Source organism: Athene noctua, chromosome 4, assembly GCF_965140245.1.
Source record: "Athene noctua chromosome 4, bAthNoc1.hap1.1, whole genome shotgun sequence".
In the NCBI taxonomy this organism is placed as follows: domain Eukaryota; kingdom Metazoa; phylum Chordata; class Aves; order Strigiformes; family Strigidae; genus Athene; species Athene noctua.
In genome coordinates, this window is record NC_134040.1 from 27,186,766 (window position 1) to 27,204,965 (window position 18,200).

Genomic DNA, 18,200 nt, shown 5'->3' on the forward strand with positions numbered 1-18,200 from the left:
CTGTGGAAAACATAGGAAAAAATCTTAGCACGTAGCTTTGCTTCACATAGGTAATCATTACCACTGTAGTACATTATCTTAGCAGGAACACATATATGAGTAGTTTTTGAGAAGCATCTGTTGTGCCATGGCTTAGCACACTATTGCCTCTACCACAGTCAGGAAAGGCAAAGGTTTGTTCAGCAGTGTTTGGTTGTAGTTGATGGTGGTACATAATGTGTAAAAGGCTTTTTTGTGTTGGAGCTGAAGCTGTTTGCAGTGTTTCTCTGGATTACCTCAGGGGTGTACTTTTTGGGCATATGATTCAGGAGGTAATTCAACTTTATTCATCTATGAATTTTTTTCTTTTTTGTTTAGTATGCAAGGTGATAAGCTTTAACAGTATGTCTAATGAAAACTCTACTCTCCCATATTTAATGCTCAAGTTAGTTTTTTGGTGGTCCCATTGCTTGGACCCCTGTGACTTACAGACTGGTTTTGTTTTCTCAAACTGTGAAGGGAAACTTCAACAGTTAGACTGTGTACTTTCCTTAAAGCTTTATTGTGTCCTGGTTATTTCACACAAATAAACCAAACTTATAAAAAGGCATGTTCTCCTTACTTGTGAATTTCTTGCTCATTTTTATATTTTGCTGTAGAGCTCAGTTGTGGGGATGTGCTGAGAACAGAGAGTGTCCAGTTTCCCTAAGAGGGAAATGTGACACTAACTGTGATTTTAGGATTCCTTGAAATCTGTGTTTAGGTTTGTCATACTCCCAGCACACATAATGTGAGTGCAAATAAAGGTCAAATTTGTCTCCATGACTTTTTTTTCCTCCTTCAGATAGACAGTACAACTGTTGCCAGAAAGATGGGTAAGAAGGGATAGATGCCACAGATGCTGAGCTCTGGTTGCACTGAGAATGTTGCTGTTGTGATGTTTCTTTCATTCTCATCTTCCTTTATAGCTCTTTCCCCAACCTGCTCTGCACTAAATTTTGTGCTGACCCACTTCATAGCCCAACTGATAAGGCAGAGCAAGGTAAATAACACTCATTTCCATTGCTGCAGAAGGAACCAAGCTTTGCTTTTTTGTTGGTATCTCCCATGTCATTGTGTTTTTACTCCTCTGACTCCGGATTTGCAAGGTGAATTCCCAGCAGGTTCTAGGAGCGCTTGGCTGCACTTCACTGTATGTGAGCTTGATTTTAATCCTGTCCTTTAAGAGCTTTATTCATCAAAAATGTGAAAAGTGGTTAACAAAAGAAGTCATGAAACTGAGACGCAAACCCTCACAAGCCCCACACTGTGACCTAGTACTAAAAAGCTGTAGAGATGTCATCCTCTTCCTTGGCCATAATATGACTGTTATGGTAGAATATGGCATCCAATAGGCACCTCCTCTCCAAGGCTGAGTGACATCTGACATCTGGCTGGCATCTGGCTTTGATTTCATCAGAGCCAGTGAATAGCCTGGAAATGCTTTGGGCTTTTTTTCCCTGCCTATGTTCTGTCTTCATTGCTGTAAACAAAGCCATCTTACTCTGAGTGTATCTTGGGTTTGGCAAATTTGAGGGAATACACATCATCTGATTGCTCTCTCCTCCAAAGGCAAGGATGTTAACTGAGCCCTCATTTGTTTAAATGTTTTATTTGTCCCTTCAGGGATAATGACCTGATACAGCAAGCAGAAATATCAGGACCTACTTAACCAGTGAAGTCATAGGGTCAGCCTTGTGCTCACACTGTGTGCACCCCACCCACCCTCCCGTGGTTTGCTTTTGCCTGTTGAGTTGAAGGCTGCTCTTGCTCATGTTCTTTCATACAGTCTTCTCCTATTCTGTTCATTTCTCTTCCTCTGTTACCCTTCTCCTTCCCTGTCACAGTGTCGCTTCCCTCCTTTTACATCATACCATGCTTCAGGGATTTCAAGCTCATTTTTAAAATTTGCAGAAATAAGATGTATCGTTCATTCTGTTCAACATCCAGATTTCACCCTGTACCCAGCATGAAATTTTCACTAGCTGCCCAAGACCTGCAGTGCCATTTTATGTTCTGAACTCTTTGCATTTGCCTTTCATTATACACAATGTTGCCACTCCTGTTTGGGGATTTTAGTTAGTACCATCATACAAATGCTAGTAATACACTGCATCACATAAGAAGCTTATAAATGTGGTTAAAATTTGTTACAGGGCAAATATCTTAAAAAGCAAATAATCGGATGGTGAAGGGCAGATTTAGAAAAATGTCAAAGACAATTTCTTAAGTATTGCTGCTGTCCTGATTTTCTGAGAGAATTGCAAGCTTTTAATTTTAAATTTCTGGTTGTACTTTCTGATATCTGGAGGACCAGTGTACTTACAATTGTATTTGCTTAATGCATTTTATTTATTTTATGCTTGTTTATTAGAGCCCCCCCCCCCCATCAATTTTCATGGAGTGAGTTTGATTTTTGTTGTTGTTGTTGCTTATTTTCAGTTTATTAATGTAGATTGCATGGGCTTGTGTTTTATATGAGACTAATGATTGGAACTGTTCGCAAAAGATTTTGTTGGATGCCAAAAATACTAAGAGCAGCTCTCTGAAAAGATAAATGGAGTATGTTCTTCCCTTTGCCCAGCTTTCCCTCCACACTACCAAAGGAGGACAAGTTTTACACTACCAAAGTAGTGTAAAATAGTGCTATCAAAGTTCATAGCATCATAGAATACCAGGTTGGAAGAGACCTCAAGGATCATCTGGCCCAACCTTTCTTGGCAAAAGCACTGTCCAGACAAGATGGCCCAGCACCCTGTCCAGCTGGATCTTAAAATTGTCCAATGTTGGGGAATCCACCACTTCCTAGGAAGGTTATTTCAGTGGCTGATAGTTCTCATTGTGAAAATTTTTTTCTCCTGTTGTTCATTGTGAAGACCTTTCTCTTGTTGTGCACTATCTTCTTGCTGCTAGGCACTTGCAGTTTTCCAACCTAGTAAGCCTGGTTGGAAGCAGCAGGGTCTAAGCACCTTGGTAGGAATTTGGCACTTCCAGCTAGATCTTCAGTATCTGTTTGTTATTGAACATCTTCTGGCAGTCTTAGGTATTACCTGAGGATCGCTTAGAGCTAAGATGGGGGGTTTGGGTATGTTTTGTGTAGTTGCAATATGCTCTCAGCAGACCCATTTTCTTCCTAGAGTTTTTGAGGTGTTTTTTTTCCTTTTTATTAAGGGAGTGGGGCTGTTGTTTGAGAAGACAGAATCACAGAATCGTCTAGGTTGGAAAAGGCCTTGAAGATCATCCAGACACTTCATTTCCTTGCTGATTGCTCAAAAAGAAGCGGGGAAAGACTTGGCTTTCTTCGCAAAGCCAGTCTTCACCGTCTTCTCTGCTGAGCTCTTAAAGGTGCTGCTTGTCAGGCATCCTGGGCTGCTGGGGCTCCTGGCAACCTGGCCCTTGTCCCCGCGGCTCCTGCACGCTGCCTCCCCAGGGCGACGGTGGCCTCTCCTGCCAGCGTGCGCTAGTCCTGCCGTTCTAAGCCCGTCTCCTCCGTGTTTACTCTCTGCACCTCTCTCTCGCCGTCGGGGCTCAGACACCCCCACCCCCGGCCCGAACGTTCCTCGGCCGCCCTTCTGCTGCCGGTGCCGGGGAGCGCAGCCCGGGCCGCCTCCGGGTGTCGGGGCGGCGTGTGGGGCCGCGCTGCCGCCCGGCAGCTGCCCGGCGCCGGTGGGTGGAGTTTGGGCGCTGAGCCCCGCCGAGGGCAGCTGCGCGGCTCCCGGCCGGCCGGCGGGCGGGCACTGCTGCCGCTCCGCAGGGCCTGCGGCTGGGCGGCGGGGACCGGGCCGCTCACGGGCTGGTAAGTCCTGCTCTCCCTCCCTGGTCCCGGGGCCGCTCTCCTGCTTTCCCCACGTAGCGTTTCATTTTCAGTAGGTGAGGCTGTCGTGTGCCGGCATCCTTTTGGGGTGTGTCCAGCCTTGCCTGCCCTTACTCTTCTGGTGGGGCTTGCCTTCAGGTCCGGTGTGCTGTCATCCTTCATCGCCTGGAGACTAAGCAGCCTAAATTTCTAAATGAATGTGTCCTGACTATGATCAAGTTCCTTCCAAATCTACTGATCTGGGATCTGCCATGGAAAACAATGTTTTGTGAAGTGTGGTTTTACTGTATATGCAGTAAAGCATACTGTATAAACAGTAAAATATATAGAGAAAAAGAAACATATATAAAGAGAGAAAACATAGAGTAAAACATATATAGAGAGTAAAACATACAGTAAAGCATATTAGATAAATAGTAAAATATATATACGTCTGTGTGTGTATATGTATATATATATATATATGTAAAGTTCCTAGCCGTTCTCATAAAAGTTCTTTCCTGGTGGACTTGAACTGAATATTTCAGTGTTTCATTTCCATCTGCTTGTGAATCAGTCGAGATCCATTGCTTTTATAGAAATAAATTATCACCACTAATTATTTATATAAAATGGAAAAATGAGGGAATTAGGAAGAAACGTGGAAAGTAAACAAAAGGCTTTTAAGAGTCTATATTGGAAGTTGCTCAGAAAACAGTTTGGGGATACATATATGTATATATATATTAAGAAATCTTTCAATTTATTCTGGAACAGAGAAAATTTCAGCATTCCAGAAATGAAAAAGGCCACCTGTTTGTCTGCAGCTGTCCTGCAAAACAGCACAGTGCTGCTGGCAACTAATAATATCTCCAACTTGCAGAAGCGGCACACACTTGTCATTTTATTCAGCACTCTGTGCAGACATACAGCTTGGCTTGCTTTTGTTTTTCCCGAGTTTATCTGTGTATCTCATCCAGGCCATGCAGTAGCACATCTGACAAATGATGGTTCTGCAGTGATAAGCTGCAGGTCCGATTTGCAGCGTGGATACAGTGAGAATATTTTGTATACTATTGTGGCAGATGAAAGGAATGGAAGTGGGCCAAATTCAAGCTGTTTGCCATTGCATCTGATCAGCAGATCCTATGGAGAGAATTTGCCTGCTGTGAATATTTGATTCTCACTAGCTTGAACTATCTTGTGTGTTGGCAGTGCTACTGTGCGAATTTGCAGTGGCTTTCCAGGGTGTCTGTCCCGCACAACTGCCAATTTCTGTGGGTTTTTTTACAGGGTTCAGGATTTTGTGCTCTCTTTGTGCGCAAGGAAAAATACTTAATGCTATGCAGTGAACATTTTTTCATATTTATAACACATGGGTTATCAGTCTTAAAAACAGGGGGAAAAAAAAAAAAGATTACGAGTGAGCAGCGTATTACTTCTACCTCTCTCCCTCCACTTTTATGGAGGTGTAGCCCCTCTGCCTCCCATTCTCTCTACTTTAACTGCAGGTGGTTGTCCTGGCAAAGTGATTTTGTGGAGTTGAGTCTGTCAGGTGGCACACCAGAAAGGATGAAAAGGTGATGGTGTTGAAATGCAGTTGTGAGAGTAGGAGCAACTTTCCCCTTCCTTCCCGTGCATCCTTCTGACTCAGTTCTCAGGGAGTCTGTGCCCCACACCCCTGTTTGACCCTCCCTGCTCTTCCCCAGTTCTTCTTGCTAGTTCATGGCTGGCTTTGCCTGAGAGTTTGTAGTGTTTTGTGAATTGGTTAATTTTTCAGTTCTGAAATTCAGTATAGCAAACATTTACCTTAATAATTTTTGCATTTCTAATATTTACAAGTAAATTACATTGCTTATAGTGCTGATCTAACAGTAACTGTCAGCACTCTGCTTAGACAAGCAGAAAAGGATTGGGGTTTAACCAATCAGCATATCCTGTGCTTGTGTCATCTGTCTGTCACCACACTGAAGCATTTGTCTTCTGTAAGCAGCCTGTTTAGAGTTTATGTCATTTTATAGATAAAGCATAGATAAAATTCTATAGGTACCTATAGGTTATCGATGTATATATATATCTGTAAATATCTATATTTATAGATAAAAAATAGATACAATTTGCAAAAGAAATTTAGACTGTTGAAGGACAGAAACGGGAAGATTTTTGTTTGAATAGTGATGTGGACTCAAACCAAGAGGAGCCAGCATGAGCCAGTTGCAGGTCCTCTAGGACTGTATGAAATGACGTGCTGACCAAGTGACCAGTCCTCCATCTATTCCAACTCTGCCACTGCAGCAAGTAACTGCTCATAGAAAGGCACTGTCATCTCCATTTAATGTATTGAGAAAATTGTGTGTTTGTGACCTGTAGGGGCTGCCAGAGGGTCTGTATTCTGGTCACGTGTCTTCCGAGAGCACTGTAAGAGATACCGCCCTGTTAGCTGAGGCCCGGCAGCTGGCCGCACTGCGATCCTTGCCGTTGCAGTGTGACCCATTTGCGTGACCTATTTAACTCTGCCAAGTTGTAAGGAGCTGGGCATGCACATTAGGTGTGTGTTTTCAGTCATTTATTTAAAGTAATGATGTCTCATACGCATTGTTGCTTAGAAACCTATTTTTTTCTTTTTTAGTTTCTTCAACAGTAACAAAGAGTGGCACTTTCAAATAGGTGACTTACAGAAAATGTGTAGTTACAGCTAACAGATATGGAGGTATAATTTCTCTCAAAAATTGTAAGCAGAATTTTCTGAGAACTGAAGAAACCAGGACTTGGCCAATCCAGGGTGTAGTAATCCTGAGGGAAAGCTTTGCTGTGAGCTGGGTTTTAATGATAAGACTCCTTTCTCCTTTTAGTGGCTTAGGAGTGTTGTTCTCCAGTGTCTCAACAGAACTAACAAATACTAATTTCAACGGTACTGGTGCAAACTAGGAAATGTTTAGTTTTGCAGTAGTATGAGATACATTTTTGGCTTGGGGATTGGCAGCCTAGGCAGGTTTCCCTGATTATCTGTCACTTGAAAACAATTTCTTTGTTTGAAAACAATTTTTTTTAAAATCCTTTTAAACAAATTGCCATTTTTAGGGCCATTGGGAAATAAAAACTATGAGATTGTTAACAAAAGCAATAACTTCTTTCAGTACTCACTGATTGCATCTCATTGGCATGTGTGATTACTCATGCCCATACAAGATACCAAGTTTCTGAGAAACTGTTTGGGTGATATTGTTAGTGGCTGTTGGCAAACGTTATTCTTATGATGACCATCAAAAAAAAGCGTGTACAAAAACAGGCATAGAGTAGTGACACTGGTTTTTTTTGAAAAGTGGGCATTTGTTCATCAACAGAAGAACCGGGTTTCCAAACTATATGGCTGCCAAATGGCTTTGTTACTGTTTGTCATAACTTGGATGGGAACTTTTGGCTTAAAGATGGGTACAATTCGTTATCTTTGGAGTTCGCTCTCCTTTGATTGTTTTCTAAACCTATTAAGTTACTGTGTCCTGTATGTCCTGTATATTTTTGTTAGGAAATACTGTTAGGAACTTTTTTTAATGCTTTTGCATTTTTATTAGTCTTACACATTGCTCCACCCACCATTTAGAAGTGACCAGAGCTGTCCTCCATCAAAGACTAAACACAAGAGTTATTCACAATGCAGTCGGAAAAATTATAATGCAAACAGTAGCCAGATGGAGAATTTTACAAGCATCTTTTCATGTCATGAATGATGCTCTCTCTCTGGGTTATGGGCTCTCTGCTCTCTCTACTGCTGTTCCTTTCCCCCTGGCTCCCCTCCAGAGCTGTTAAGTTTCAGCCAGGGAAGAAAGGGAGGTTTGGACTCCTCTAAATTTCCAAGTCCGTATTTTTTTGTGGTGTGGCTGGTGACAGTGAGCTTTGTGTGCAAGAGTGTTGGCATGCAGAGAGTTGCAGCGATTAGCATGCTGATTGCTGCGCCCCGACAGAATAAACAGGGCTGCTTTCACCGAGCTGTGGCCGTGCCACCCAAACAAAAGCCTGGGAGCAGATGTGGGGAGAGCCCTGCTAGCAAATCCTGCTCTGTCATGCCGGGTGGGTAAGAACTGAACTCTGCCCAGGCTTCTCTGATTCCTGTTTTTTACAAAAATGGAGATCTCTGGCACATGTTGTGGTTCTGCTCCTCTCAAACTCTTCACATGGCAGCATACCTCCAGTTGAAGGTTTGAGATGAGAGGCCTCAGAGAATACTGAGCTGTATATCTTTTCTTGTCCATACATCTTCCATTGCAGTTGTTGATCTAGCAACATATATCTAAACGTACATCTAAAAACTTGTTCTCTACTGACCTTCAAGATTTATCTGTGTAAGAAAGATTCACTGGTTCTATAAAAGGGGGGCAGAGTACATGCATATGTGTAAGTATAAAACCTATATTAGATGTATATGCACACATACAGATTTAATTCCCTTGATGCAAACCCATGTGTCATCACTGGTATTTGGTTTGAATGAGGCTTATATCCGTTTGTGCTTATTCTCTCTTAGTTACTGATTTTTATTTTTTACACTCTGAAAAGTGTAAATCCTCCATAAAGTGTTATAAAATTGGTGCTGTTTCTTGTTGCAGACAGTGGTCACATAAAGTGTAGCTTCAAGCATTTTGTTTGGGGAGAAGGCACCTACCTTTTTCCAGTGGCTTCTTGGCTGGTTAAGGTTGGAGAGGCAAGAGACCAGCTGTCTTAACTAGGAGTAGCTGGCTTGTTCATATCGATGTGCAAAATGTTTTCTGAACAAACTGCTTGCTTAAATGGGGGTGGGCTGTTTCATATCTACCCTTGCTGCTCCCTTCAGAAATCCAGCCTTTTCTGCCCAGTAACATGCTGAAGTTGTGTTGGCAGCCTACAGAAATAGGTGGGGAAATTAGCAGGGCTTTTTCAGTTAAAGAAGTTCCCAACATCTTGGTTTAGAAAGAGAAAAGTCAACAAGTTTATTACACTTATCTTAAAAAAAGGGTTCATATTTATCTGGTTTTCAAACAAAATGTATACTGACTTCTTAAATTATATGACTGTAAATGTCTTGTTCTTCATTTAGCTAATGATATGGCTGTTTGTGAGCTGTTACTGAGTTAGTCAGGGAGAGATTGGTTCAGTAGGGTTATTTTTTTCAGTAAAGAAGAGTTAAAAGTTTTTTGTTTTGTTTTGGGTTTTTTTGTCTCTTTTCAGGATAATATCATCTTATTCTTAAGAGGCTGCAAAGAGCTGGGGCTTAAAGAATCTCAGCTTTTTGATCCTGGTGATCTGCAGGACACATCAAACAGAGTAACCCTCAAGTAAGTACAACAGCAGTTTGTGATTAACATGTTACAACCTCAGATGCATGTGATGCAACAGTAAATATTTAAGGATGAGCAGAAAGTCTATAGAACTGTCATTTGTATAAAGCAAATAGGAAGCTGAGGTTTGGGAAGGCTTCAGTGCTGGGAAGAATACATTGTTCCCTTCAAGAGACTTTCTCTAAGGGCTGTTATTTTTCCCAGAGAAATCAACCACAGCTCTTTTAAAATACTGGTTTAGTTAAGCAATGAGTTTCTGTGGGACTTAGGGGTTTTCCTGAGTCTAAATTGATGGCATTCTTTTTTGTCTGTCCAACTAATGAACTCTGTAGGCTGGGGAAAAAAAATCACAGCTCTGTTATTTCAGATTAAACTGTTTTGAAGATGTGTTACAGGACATTTATAGGCCTCTCAGACTTCACAAGGTGCAGACAGGAGCATGGTCTGTTTATTTTCTAACAAGAGCTATGGGTTGAGACATGCTATTTGGGCTGAGGATGTCTGTATGAACTGTGGGGACTGGAAATGCCACACTTTAGATGCTTTTTCATCAAAGCCACACAACTACTACCACACAAATTATCATAAGCATATTAAGAGGTTCTCCTTCCTAGTAACTAATTCGGGTTTTTTTGTGGGGTGAAGTGATTTTTTTTTTTAATCTCTTTTTAATCAACAGCTTTTTAGCTGTGATATGTGCACATGCCTCACTGCAAAGAATACTAGGTGCTTAGACTCTAATGTTTGTACTTTCAATATTCCACCCCACAGAGTGATTTAAAATACGATGTGAAACTGGCACAGAAAGATTTACTGACTTGCCTAAGGTCACATGGAGCAGGCTTGAATCAGTGTCCATGTAGTCATACATTGAGGTCTTAAATAGGAACTGTTGTCCCTTTCAGGAAAGACTGTCATCATGGACTAGAGGAACAGAAGCAGTCAAACTGTGTTTTTCTCTCATTTATACTAATGACAATTAAGCTCCCCATCTCCCAACAGCAAGAGCACCCCACACTTCCATAAATTCAATAAAAATTGTAATTGGTGTTATTTAGAAGTTTTCCTGAAATTTTGGGGTCTATCATGTGTAATATTAAAAAGTTACTGCTCTGAAGAGAAGCAAATACTGCTGAGTTGATTGAATGGCCTTGTTTCATTTGGCCAAAAAGATCACTAATGAAATACTGGTCAGACATAGCTGTTTTAGAAAAGTATATGGAAACAATTTACTAAATTTCAGCAGCATTCTATTTTTTTTTCCTCTCTGGCAGTGGAAGCTGGGCAAGTTTTCATGGTGTTCAAGCATTGTCTGGGAAAATTCAAAGGTTTGAAAATCGAATTGGCCACTTTCCTTGTTTTAAGGAATAGTCTCCCACTTTTTGCTCTTTTCCAAGTTTCTGGCTCTAATATTAGGTTCTTATTGCCTGTACATACTAGTGGGAGGGGACTGTGTAACTTCTTCTAAATCTGGTAATATTGAGATGAAAGTGGTTCTTCTCGACATCCTGTAAAAACATGATAATGAGTGGCTGGAGAGACTCGCAGAACACTCCCTAATCTCTACATAAAACCCTAATCTCCATATGAAACCTGAGAGAAAGGATCTTTCAGATAAGAACCTTGATCTTTTGGGGTTGAGGATGGGGGAGTATCTTGGAGGAGGCAGGTTGAGAGTGGGACTAGCATGGAGCTCCCAAGGAGAGCTGTCCAGCACGTAAGCAAATTCAACCGGGAGTAATAAACTCTGTGGATCTGGCTTGGCCCTCCGCTGAATGTGGTGCTAGATAGATGTGAAGTGTCTCACTGGCATGGATTTTTTTTTTCTCCATCAACTCTTCAGAGAAAGCAGCTGTGGAAATGAGCCAAATGTTTTCCTAGCACTGTCCAGATTCACGCTGAGTAACTGAGTTGAGGTGTACAAGCCAAGTCCATGACTGTTGTAGAGAAATATGTTCAAGACTGTCTTCTGCTAGCTAGTTCCCAAAGCGTGAAGGTGATTTATTTATTTTTTCCCTCTTTGAAGACTTTTGCGTTATTTTTTAGACATGGTAAAAATGGTATTTGTTCTGTGGTAAACAGTGATTATGACATTTTTGCACGTGATTAAGATAACATTTTAAACCAATTTTTTTCATACAGATGATAATTGATGTATGAATTAGATCTATTTTTTTTGGATCATTCAGCTTATAAAAGTTATGAGCTAATGCTGTAAAGAATTTCTTCCTGACTTGTTAAACAAGACTCTTTTCCACTGCTATTTTATTAAGAAAAAAAATAGGACTGTTTTATTTTTCTTAGTATGTGGGTATTGGTGGATAAAATTTTGGCTTAAAAAAGATGTTATCAAAAATACTTTGTTTTAATGTTGCCTATATTTAGGCTTTGTTGTTCTCACAGATTTAAGTACATTTATTTTTGTTTTTGTCAGGTAACCTTTAATGCTGGAGTGGACTTACTGTTATAGTAGAAGGCAATTTCATTATAAATAATCAGGAGACAATCTCTACTAAACCTGAAGTAGTCTTATGTATTCTTCCACACCTAAATGTGATGCACATTTCCTCCATTCTTTTTTAATGGTTTCTTTGCTGATATTTGAAATGTTTATGTTTGCACAAACTTTGTGCTTTGTTGTTTCTAACATAAAACTTCCACCCTTTCATGAACATTGGTGAAAAAATAAATTGAGAAGGATGCCAATGTTAAGTCTGAGTGCTCAAGTATACGTTCTAAAAATAAATATATTTTCCACAGCAGGTTCTGTTGAAAGTGGCAGGATCTTTGTTGCTTCACCTGTTTGTCCTTTGTGATGCTTGTTTCCACAGAAGGAGCTGCTCTATTTCCTTAATGTTTGCTGATGATTTCCTCAGTCTCCTATGCATGTTCAGTTGATTCCAGAATCCGTATGGGTTGCATAATTTATCACAGAACAGAATCTGACCGTTGGATTACTGCAAAATGCATTTTAGTAGTGAGGACTTTGGTCGTCTTTTTTGAAGAAATCGGCAACTCTGCTTAAAGGAAATATTTTTGGCAGTTTCCTGCTTTACTGTGGGACCATTATAAACACATTTTCTTTTTGTACTTCCAAAAATCTAATTTAATGATTGAAGTAATGGTGAAAAAATACTCCCACGTTATGAATAAATGAATGTGTGAACTACATCTTCTTAGCTTTTATGTGTTTCCAACCAGCAGAAGCATTCTACAGGCTTTTGGTAGGGAAAACGTGATCTGCTGCATACGCGCTCTTGGAAAGTGTGTCTGCTTTCTGACTATATCTTTTCCCTTTTTTTTTTTTTTTTTTTTTTTTTTGTGTGTGTGTGTGCAACCAGGAACATTGACTATAGTAGGAAGCTGAAAAATGTAAGTATATCACTTGGAGGGTTGTGGGGTTTTTTTGTCTGGTTAATCCTATATTTGGCCTGAGCAAGAATTATGTCAATAAAAACTGAGTACAGGTGAGTATTGCTGAAAAGTTCTTCTGAATACAAACCTAACCAGGTTCTACTGGAAATTTAGGTAGAGCTGCTATGGCAAAGCAGCCTTATAATAGAAATAAAACAAAGAATGTTTGTCCCTTCTTAGATAAGGGGTAAATAACGTGATCTCTGTGTTCTCCATTGTGGTTTTCATGGGAATGATCTGACTCGCCCATGAAGCTATGCTTTTGTAGCCTTTCAGTAATATATAGGCATAAAGTACATTTGCATAAAGTATTTAAAATGAAACAAAATTATCATTAGTTCTGGATGCAAGTCTTTGCTATCAGATTTGCTCTCTTTCTCATTGTTCTTCCAAAGAAATGAGTGTTTCATCAGAACAGCTAATTCTATTTAACTTCAATTTCTTGTTAAAGTAATGGCAATGGTAATGGATCCTGTAATTGTTAAGTGGAAAAGGAAATGACTAAACTTTGCTGGTCTCAGGGTTAGTTATTCTCCTATAGCCTAGCAAGCTGTCTGTCCTTAGTCAGCTGTAAACTGCTATAAATTCAATTTTATATTTGGCTCACACCCCTGTAAACTGCTAGGAAATGCCAAAACCTTTTCCTAATAACTTTGCAAGCCAGTAATAGTGACTGCAGGTAAAAAATAATAAAACCCACAAAAACCACCCCACCCCTCTCCCCCAATTATTTCATCGTGCGTTTCCCATCATCATTAGAGTAGTATCTTCTGCATCCAGCGCACACAGTTGTAGGGGAGGAGTCCAGCTTTGGCATTTTAGCACTCTTGTGGGCACTGACTAAATATTTTTGTACAGTTGTATTGTTTTAAAGGTAAAGTTTCAAAAGTATCCTCAACAGTGTGCTTGTAGGCAATATATGCTTTCCAGGTGCATGATCCTGCAACCTTGGCTGGCAGCCCGTCGGAATTGCTTGCAAATGTGACATTATTGGGGGGAAAAAAAAAAAAAAGGATCAAGAAAGGAAAAAGAGAGAAAGTGGTCAAATGCTAGCAGAAATAAATAAAAATACCACAACCTTCATCAGAGAACTGAATGGCAAAACGAATTGGACAGTTTCCTGGTTGCTAGGAATACTGTATTTGCAAGTGTTTTCACTTAACTTGAGAACATGTGCCTTAAGAATTTTTTACATATATTTGTTGAGTAGTGCTAGCTGAAGGAAAACAGCTCAGATAAAGGTTGTTTCAAGACCAACAAAAATCAGAATTGGCAGAACTACCTCCCTTCCCTCAGCACAGTAGTATCAATTTGGATTTTGTAATTTTGAAAACAAGGGGAAAAATTCTGAACTTCATTTAAAATGTTTTCCAGTTATTTCATGGCATGTATATTATTTATAAACCAAAGGGAAGTAAAAACTGTTATAAAATATTTTATATATAAATAGAATATATTTTACATTATGCACCACTGTTGTTCTGAAACAGGGGATCTGTATCACACATGTCATATCCTTTTCTGGCAGGGCCTCAGCTGGAGTGCTGTGTGTGATTTTGGACATCACACTTAAATGAAAAGTGGGGAATTCAGAGAAAGTTGATGAGAAAAGGCTAATCAGTAGTCTAGCATGTGTGACTGAGGAGGAAGCACTGAAGGAATGTGGGTGCATGTTTTAGGGACAAAAAGTCTGACGTAGATGTCTGTCCCCAACACTCCCTTGGGATTTCTCCTAGTCTTATTTTCTTTAGTTCACTGTATAGTATGAATTATACAGCCCTGTCCCATCAAAACATTAAATACTGTATTTCAGTTTATTTAACTTTTTTGAGACAGGTAATAGCAGTTATTATTTATTACTGATTGCACATCTTCTCCACATCAAAATATTTCCTGTGTGTTCTGCAGTTAAATACTTTGCAATGTCACGACATATGCTGAAATAATGAGAAAAAGCCTTAAGTTCTGAGGTGATGCTTTGGCAATTTTAACCAGTGCAAAACACTGAACTGAATTGCCTTTGACAATCAGTTTCCAGTCCAAATTGCTGCTGCACAGGTACCATTAAAGACACTGCTTTCAGTGGAGATATATGTGGGTGCAGAGGAGGACTCTGCTTTCCTTGCATGATACAAATATCTGCATTTTTGGAAGTGTTGGATTTTGACCATCCCAAGCATCTTGATTTCTCCTTTCCTAAAACAAGTGCAACACCAGCAGTGTCAGATCAGATTTCTTTGCTACCTAAAGGAGTGAGAGGGTATACAAACATTTGCAAGAACAGTTCTTGGCTTTTTTCTATGATAGTTTTGAAGTGACTTTTGAGTTACAGAGAGGCATCAAGTCAGAACTTGAATGAAGCCACTAACTCTTTCTGCTTTAGTCTGATAAAAACAACCAGATGTTCATGGCTTTCGATTAATCTTGGGCTAAGTATTTCTTAAGATGGCAGAAGCCTGGAAGTAAATGTTCCCATGTCATCTGGTTAATTACATTAAGATGATTAAAAATGAAACTACCTTTTCTGTCCTTGAAATAGGCAAGCACATATTTCAGATGTTTTATTTATTCCATTAGTCTTAATGGTTTTAATTAATGACCATCAGTATTAGTACTCTTTAGTGATTCTTTTCCTATCAGATTTACAAACAGATATATTTATAAGTGTGTCTTCTAGACAGTTTCAAATATCTTGTCTGGTTTTCCTATTCAGATTTATTTTTGCTGTTTATTTTCTCGGCAGATGCAGCAGTTTCATTTTTTAATAAAAATACCAGGAAGATAATGTGTTGTTACCCATTCTGTAGCACTGTTTAAATTTTCATAGTTACCTGATATATTTATGTTTAACCACTGACAGATGCTTCCCTTTCAATTCTGATTTATAACAAAATCTTGTGCTGATGTGCAGTTTAGAATAGATAAGAGATTCTGAGGGGAAGTAAATTTAGCTAAGTGACTGTGTAGATGGCTTCAATTAATTCTTATTAACTTCTGCAGGTATTAGTCACCATTTATTGGCTAGGGAAAGTGGCAAACAACTGCACATCATATAGTGGATCGACCCTGAACCTGAAGGAGTTTGAAGGTTTGCTGGCACAAATGAGAAAGGTATCTTTTTGCTATGTTTTGGGAATGAAAATTATATTCTAATTATTATTCCCATAAATAACATGTTTGTTGCTGAGAGAAGTGGGGGGCTGAAGTAGAAATTACTTAGTAAACTTCTTCAAAAATGCTTCTGACTACCAAGTCATGAACACAACTTTCTTTGGCAGCCAGCTTTGTGGTGATAGCAGTGATGCAGCACATGATGTCAAGCAGGGCTTTAGAACTGTCACATGGTTCTGTCATCTTCATTTCCATATGTTTTCGTTTGAATTATTTTAATTTATGACACAGTTTCAGCTAGAAGAGCTGAGACTCAAAAGTAAGGCGTCAGGGCTTGCAGGAGCATAGATTTTTCTTCTTTAAAACATTCTGTCTCATGTGCAGCTCTTTTGTTTTTAAGTTGCAACATAAAGCATCAAACCAAAGTATCTAAGTAAAGCTGAAGGATAGAAGGAGGAGATTATATTTCACCAAGGACATAGTTATGATGAATCTGTGTTTTGCCAAGCTCTGAATTCTGGCTGAAATCCTATTTGGAGGTTTATGATGAGCTGAGCTTTGTTGGAAAGGAAAAGTTGTGATTGCTGTAGAGTGGTTTGGGGCCTTTTGGTTGAGCATTCCAGCATGCCCTGAACACGAGACACTTAACCTCAGTAATGGTTAGCAGAGATATTCAAGCATGCATTTATTGGGGATGGAAGGAGCAAAGAACAGACATACAAGAAGATGGCAGCACCTGGTGCTAGCATTGCAGGTGTTGGACATACTGCTCATGAAAAGCCATGCAGATATGTTCTCCAGCCCAGAGACCTTCCTTCGTGCTTGCTGTTCCCTCGCCGTCTCACATAACAGCCAAGCCACCACAGGCAATGTGGTTTGGGGACCATGGGAGACTCTTTGCTCTTTACTCTCCTTGAGCTCTGTGCTACTGCATCTGCACCAGCTGCAGCTCTTAATTCTGGGATTTCAGAGGGCCAGTATGGGATTGCCACTGGAGAGGAAGAAATACTTGGCTGACTGCTAGCAGTTCCTACACCCTAGTGTGACCAGAGAGCCTTAGCTAGACAGGCAAAATCCCTGTTTGTGAGCCCAGTTCCTGTGAACGAGGAGATGGAAATGGAGAGGAAAAGAGAATATCCTGATTCTCTGTAGAGATTTATTTTGGTCTTAGTTTGAAATGACCTGCAGTAATCACTCCAGACTTTGCCACTCATGAGTGATATGACTGGGTCTAAGCAATAAAGAAGTGAAGGTAATACTTGAGTTGTTTCCAGATAGAACTTGTAGGAGAGGATCAGTTCCCACTCCAAAGAGTCTGAAAGGTGAAACAAAGATGGACAAGGGAACCAGTGCAGAAAAATGCCCAAAGTGCAGGTGGTTATAATGTTAGTGCTTGCATGGTATTGTGGTTTATTATTTCATGTTTAACCTCACAGCACAAGGCTCCTCTTTTTTCCAGGTGATGTTTACCCATTAAACTAATCACCAGAGCATTTTGGAGGTCTGTTTTGAGCCCTTTTGTGGGATGAAGTAGACTGGGACCGAAAGGCAGTGTTTTCCAGGGAGCAGATGATCATGGAGCACCTGGCTGGGCAGTGCAGGGCAGTGCTGCAGGTTGAGGACAAAAGCAAGAGGCTGGGACTTGATTTGTTGCAGATGGTGGAGCTGGGAGCAGAGTAGAGACCTCATAAAAGTTGAAAGCTATATATTCCTTTAATGTAAAAATGGAGCACTTTGCAGTCCTGAAAAGTCTTGTTTAGGTGATGCTGTTACGAGGGCCATTGGCAACTTATTTTAAGGTCACCTCCCTACTCCTGTACCCCTGCAGTATTTCGCACTGGCAATTGTGGGCTTGTCTGTTACTGTGTTTGAAGATTTGTTGTAAAATAGAGCATGTTAATCATGCTGTGCAGCAGTCTAATGTTCTTTATAGCTGAGCTTGAGTGATGAAAAGACACTTTATCACATTCTTACTGGCATTTTTTTCCCACAGAATTTAATAATTAAATCAACCTTACATTCAGTCTGGTTTAGTTTTTCTGTTATAAATTCTCTCTGCCCTCCTTTTTTAATAAGCAAACCAAAAGATAGCTCGGATGTAAGTTGTCTCGGATTCATCTTTTTCTACTTCTCATGCTGAAAAGCCTATTCATTTCTAATTTTATTCATGCTACTCTGTTTTTAATTTCTTTAACTATTTGGGTACACATTCTTCTTTGCTTTTAAACTAGAAATTCCCAATGACAGAATATCCATTGCTTTTTGATTATAATTAGTGGGTGGAACTTCCTGGAGAAACACATCTTTTATTTGGCAATCACACTTTTACTGCCACTTGGTAACATACGGCGTTTTTAATTAGATAATATGAAAGACTAATGTGCTGTTGTGTGTCATGTCACAGTGTTATCAGTCCCGCAGATAACCACTTCCCCATTGATGTAACATTTGGGAGATGACGTTTGTTCAAGGCAGGACAAATACCCGTCTGTGAGACAGTGTTGGGCTGAGAGAGTAGCTTTGCCAGGGGGAAGACTGTAAAGAACATGTTT

General features: G+C 40.0%; 1 protein-coding gene across 2 annotated transcripts in view; it reads left to right on the forward strand.

Annotated features, from left to right (window-relative positions):
* Positions 1-18,200, forward strand: part of LIMCH1 (LIM and calponin homology domains 1) — a 185,639-nt gene that overhangs the window by 100,308 nt on the left and 67,131 nt on the right. For both annotated transcript variants that reach the window (XM_074904714.1, XM_074904716.1), the window contains exons 4-6: positions 9,014-9,120; positions 12,465-12,495; positions 15,538-15,648. In XM_074904714.1, the coding sequence (XP_074760815.1) occupies positions 9,014-9,120; positions 12,465-12,495; positions 15,538-15,648 (249 nt within the window). The remainder of the gene's footprint in view (positions 1-9,013; positions 9,121-12,464; positions 12,496-15,537; positions 15,649-18,200) is intronic.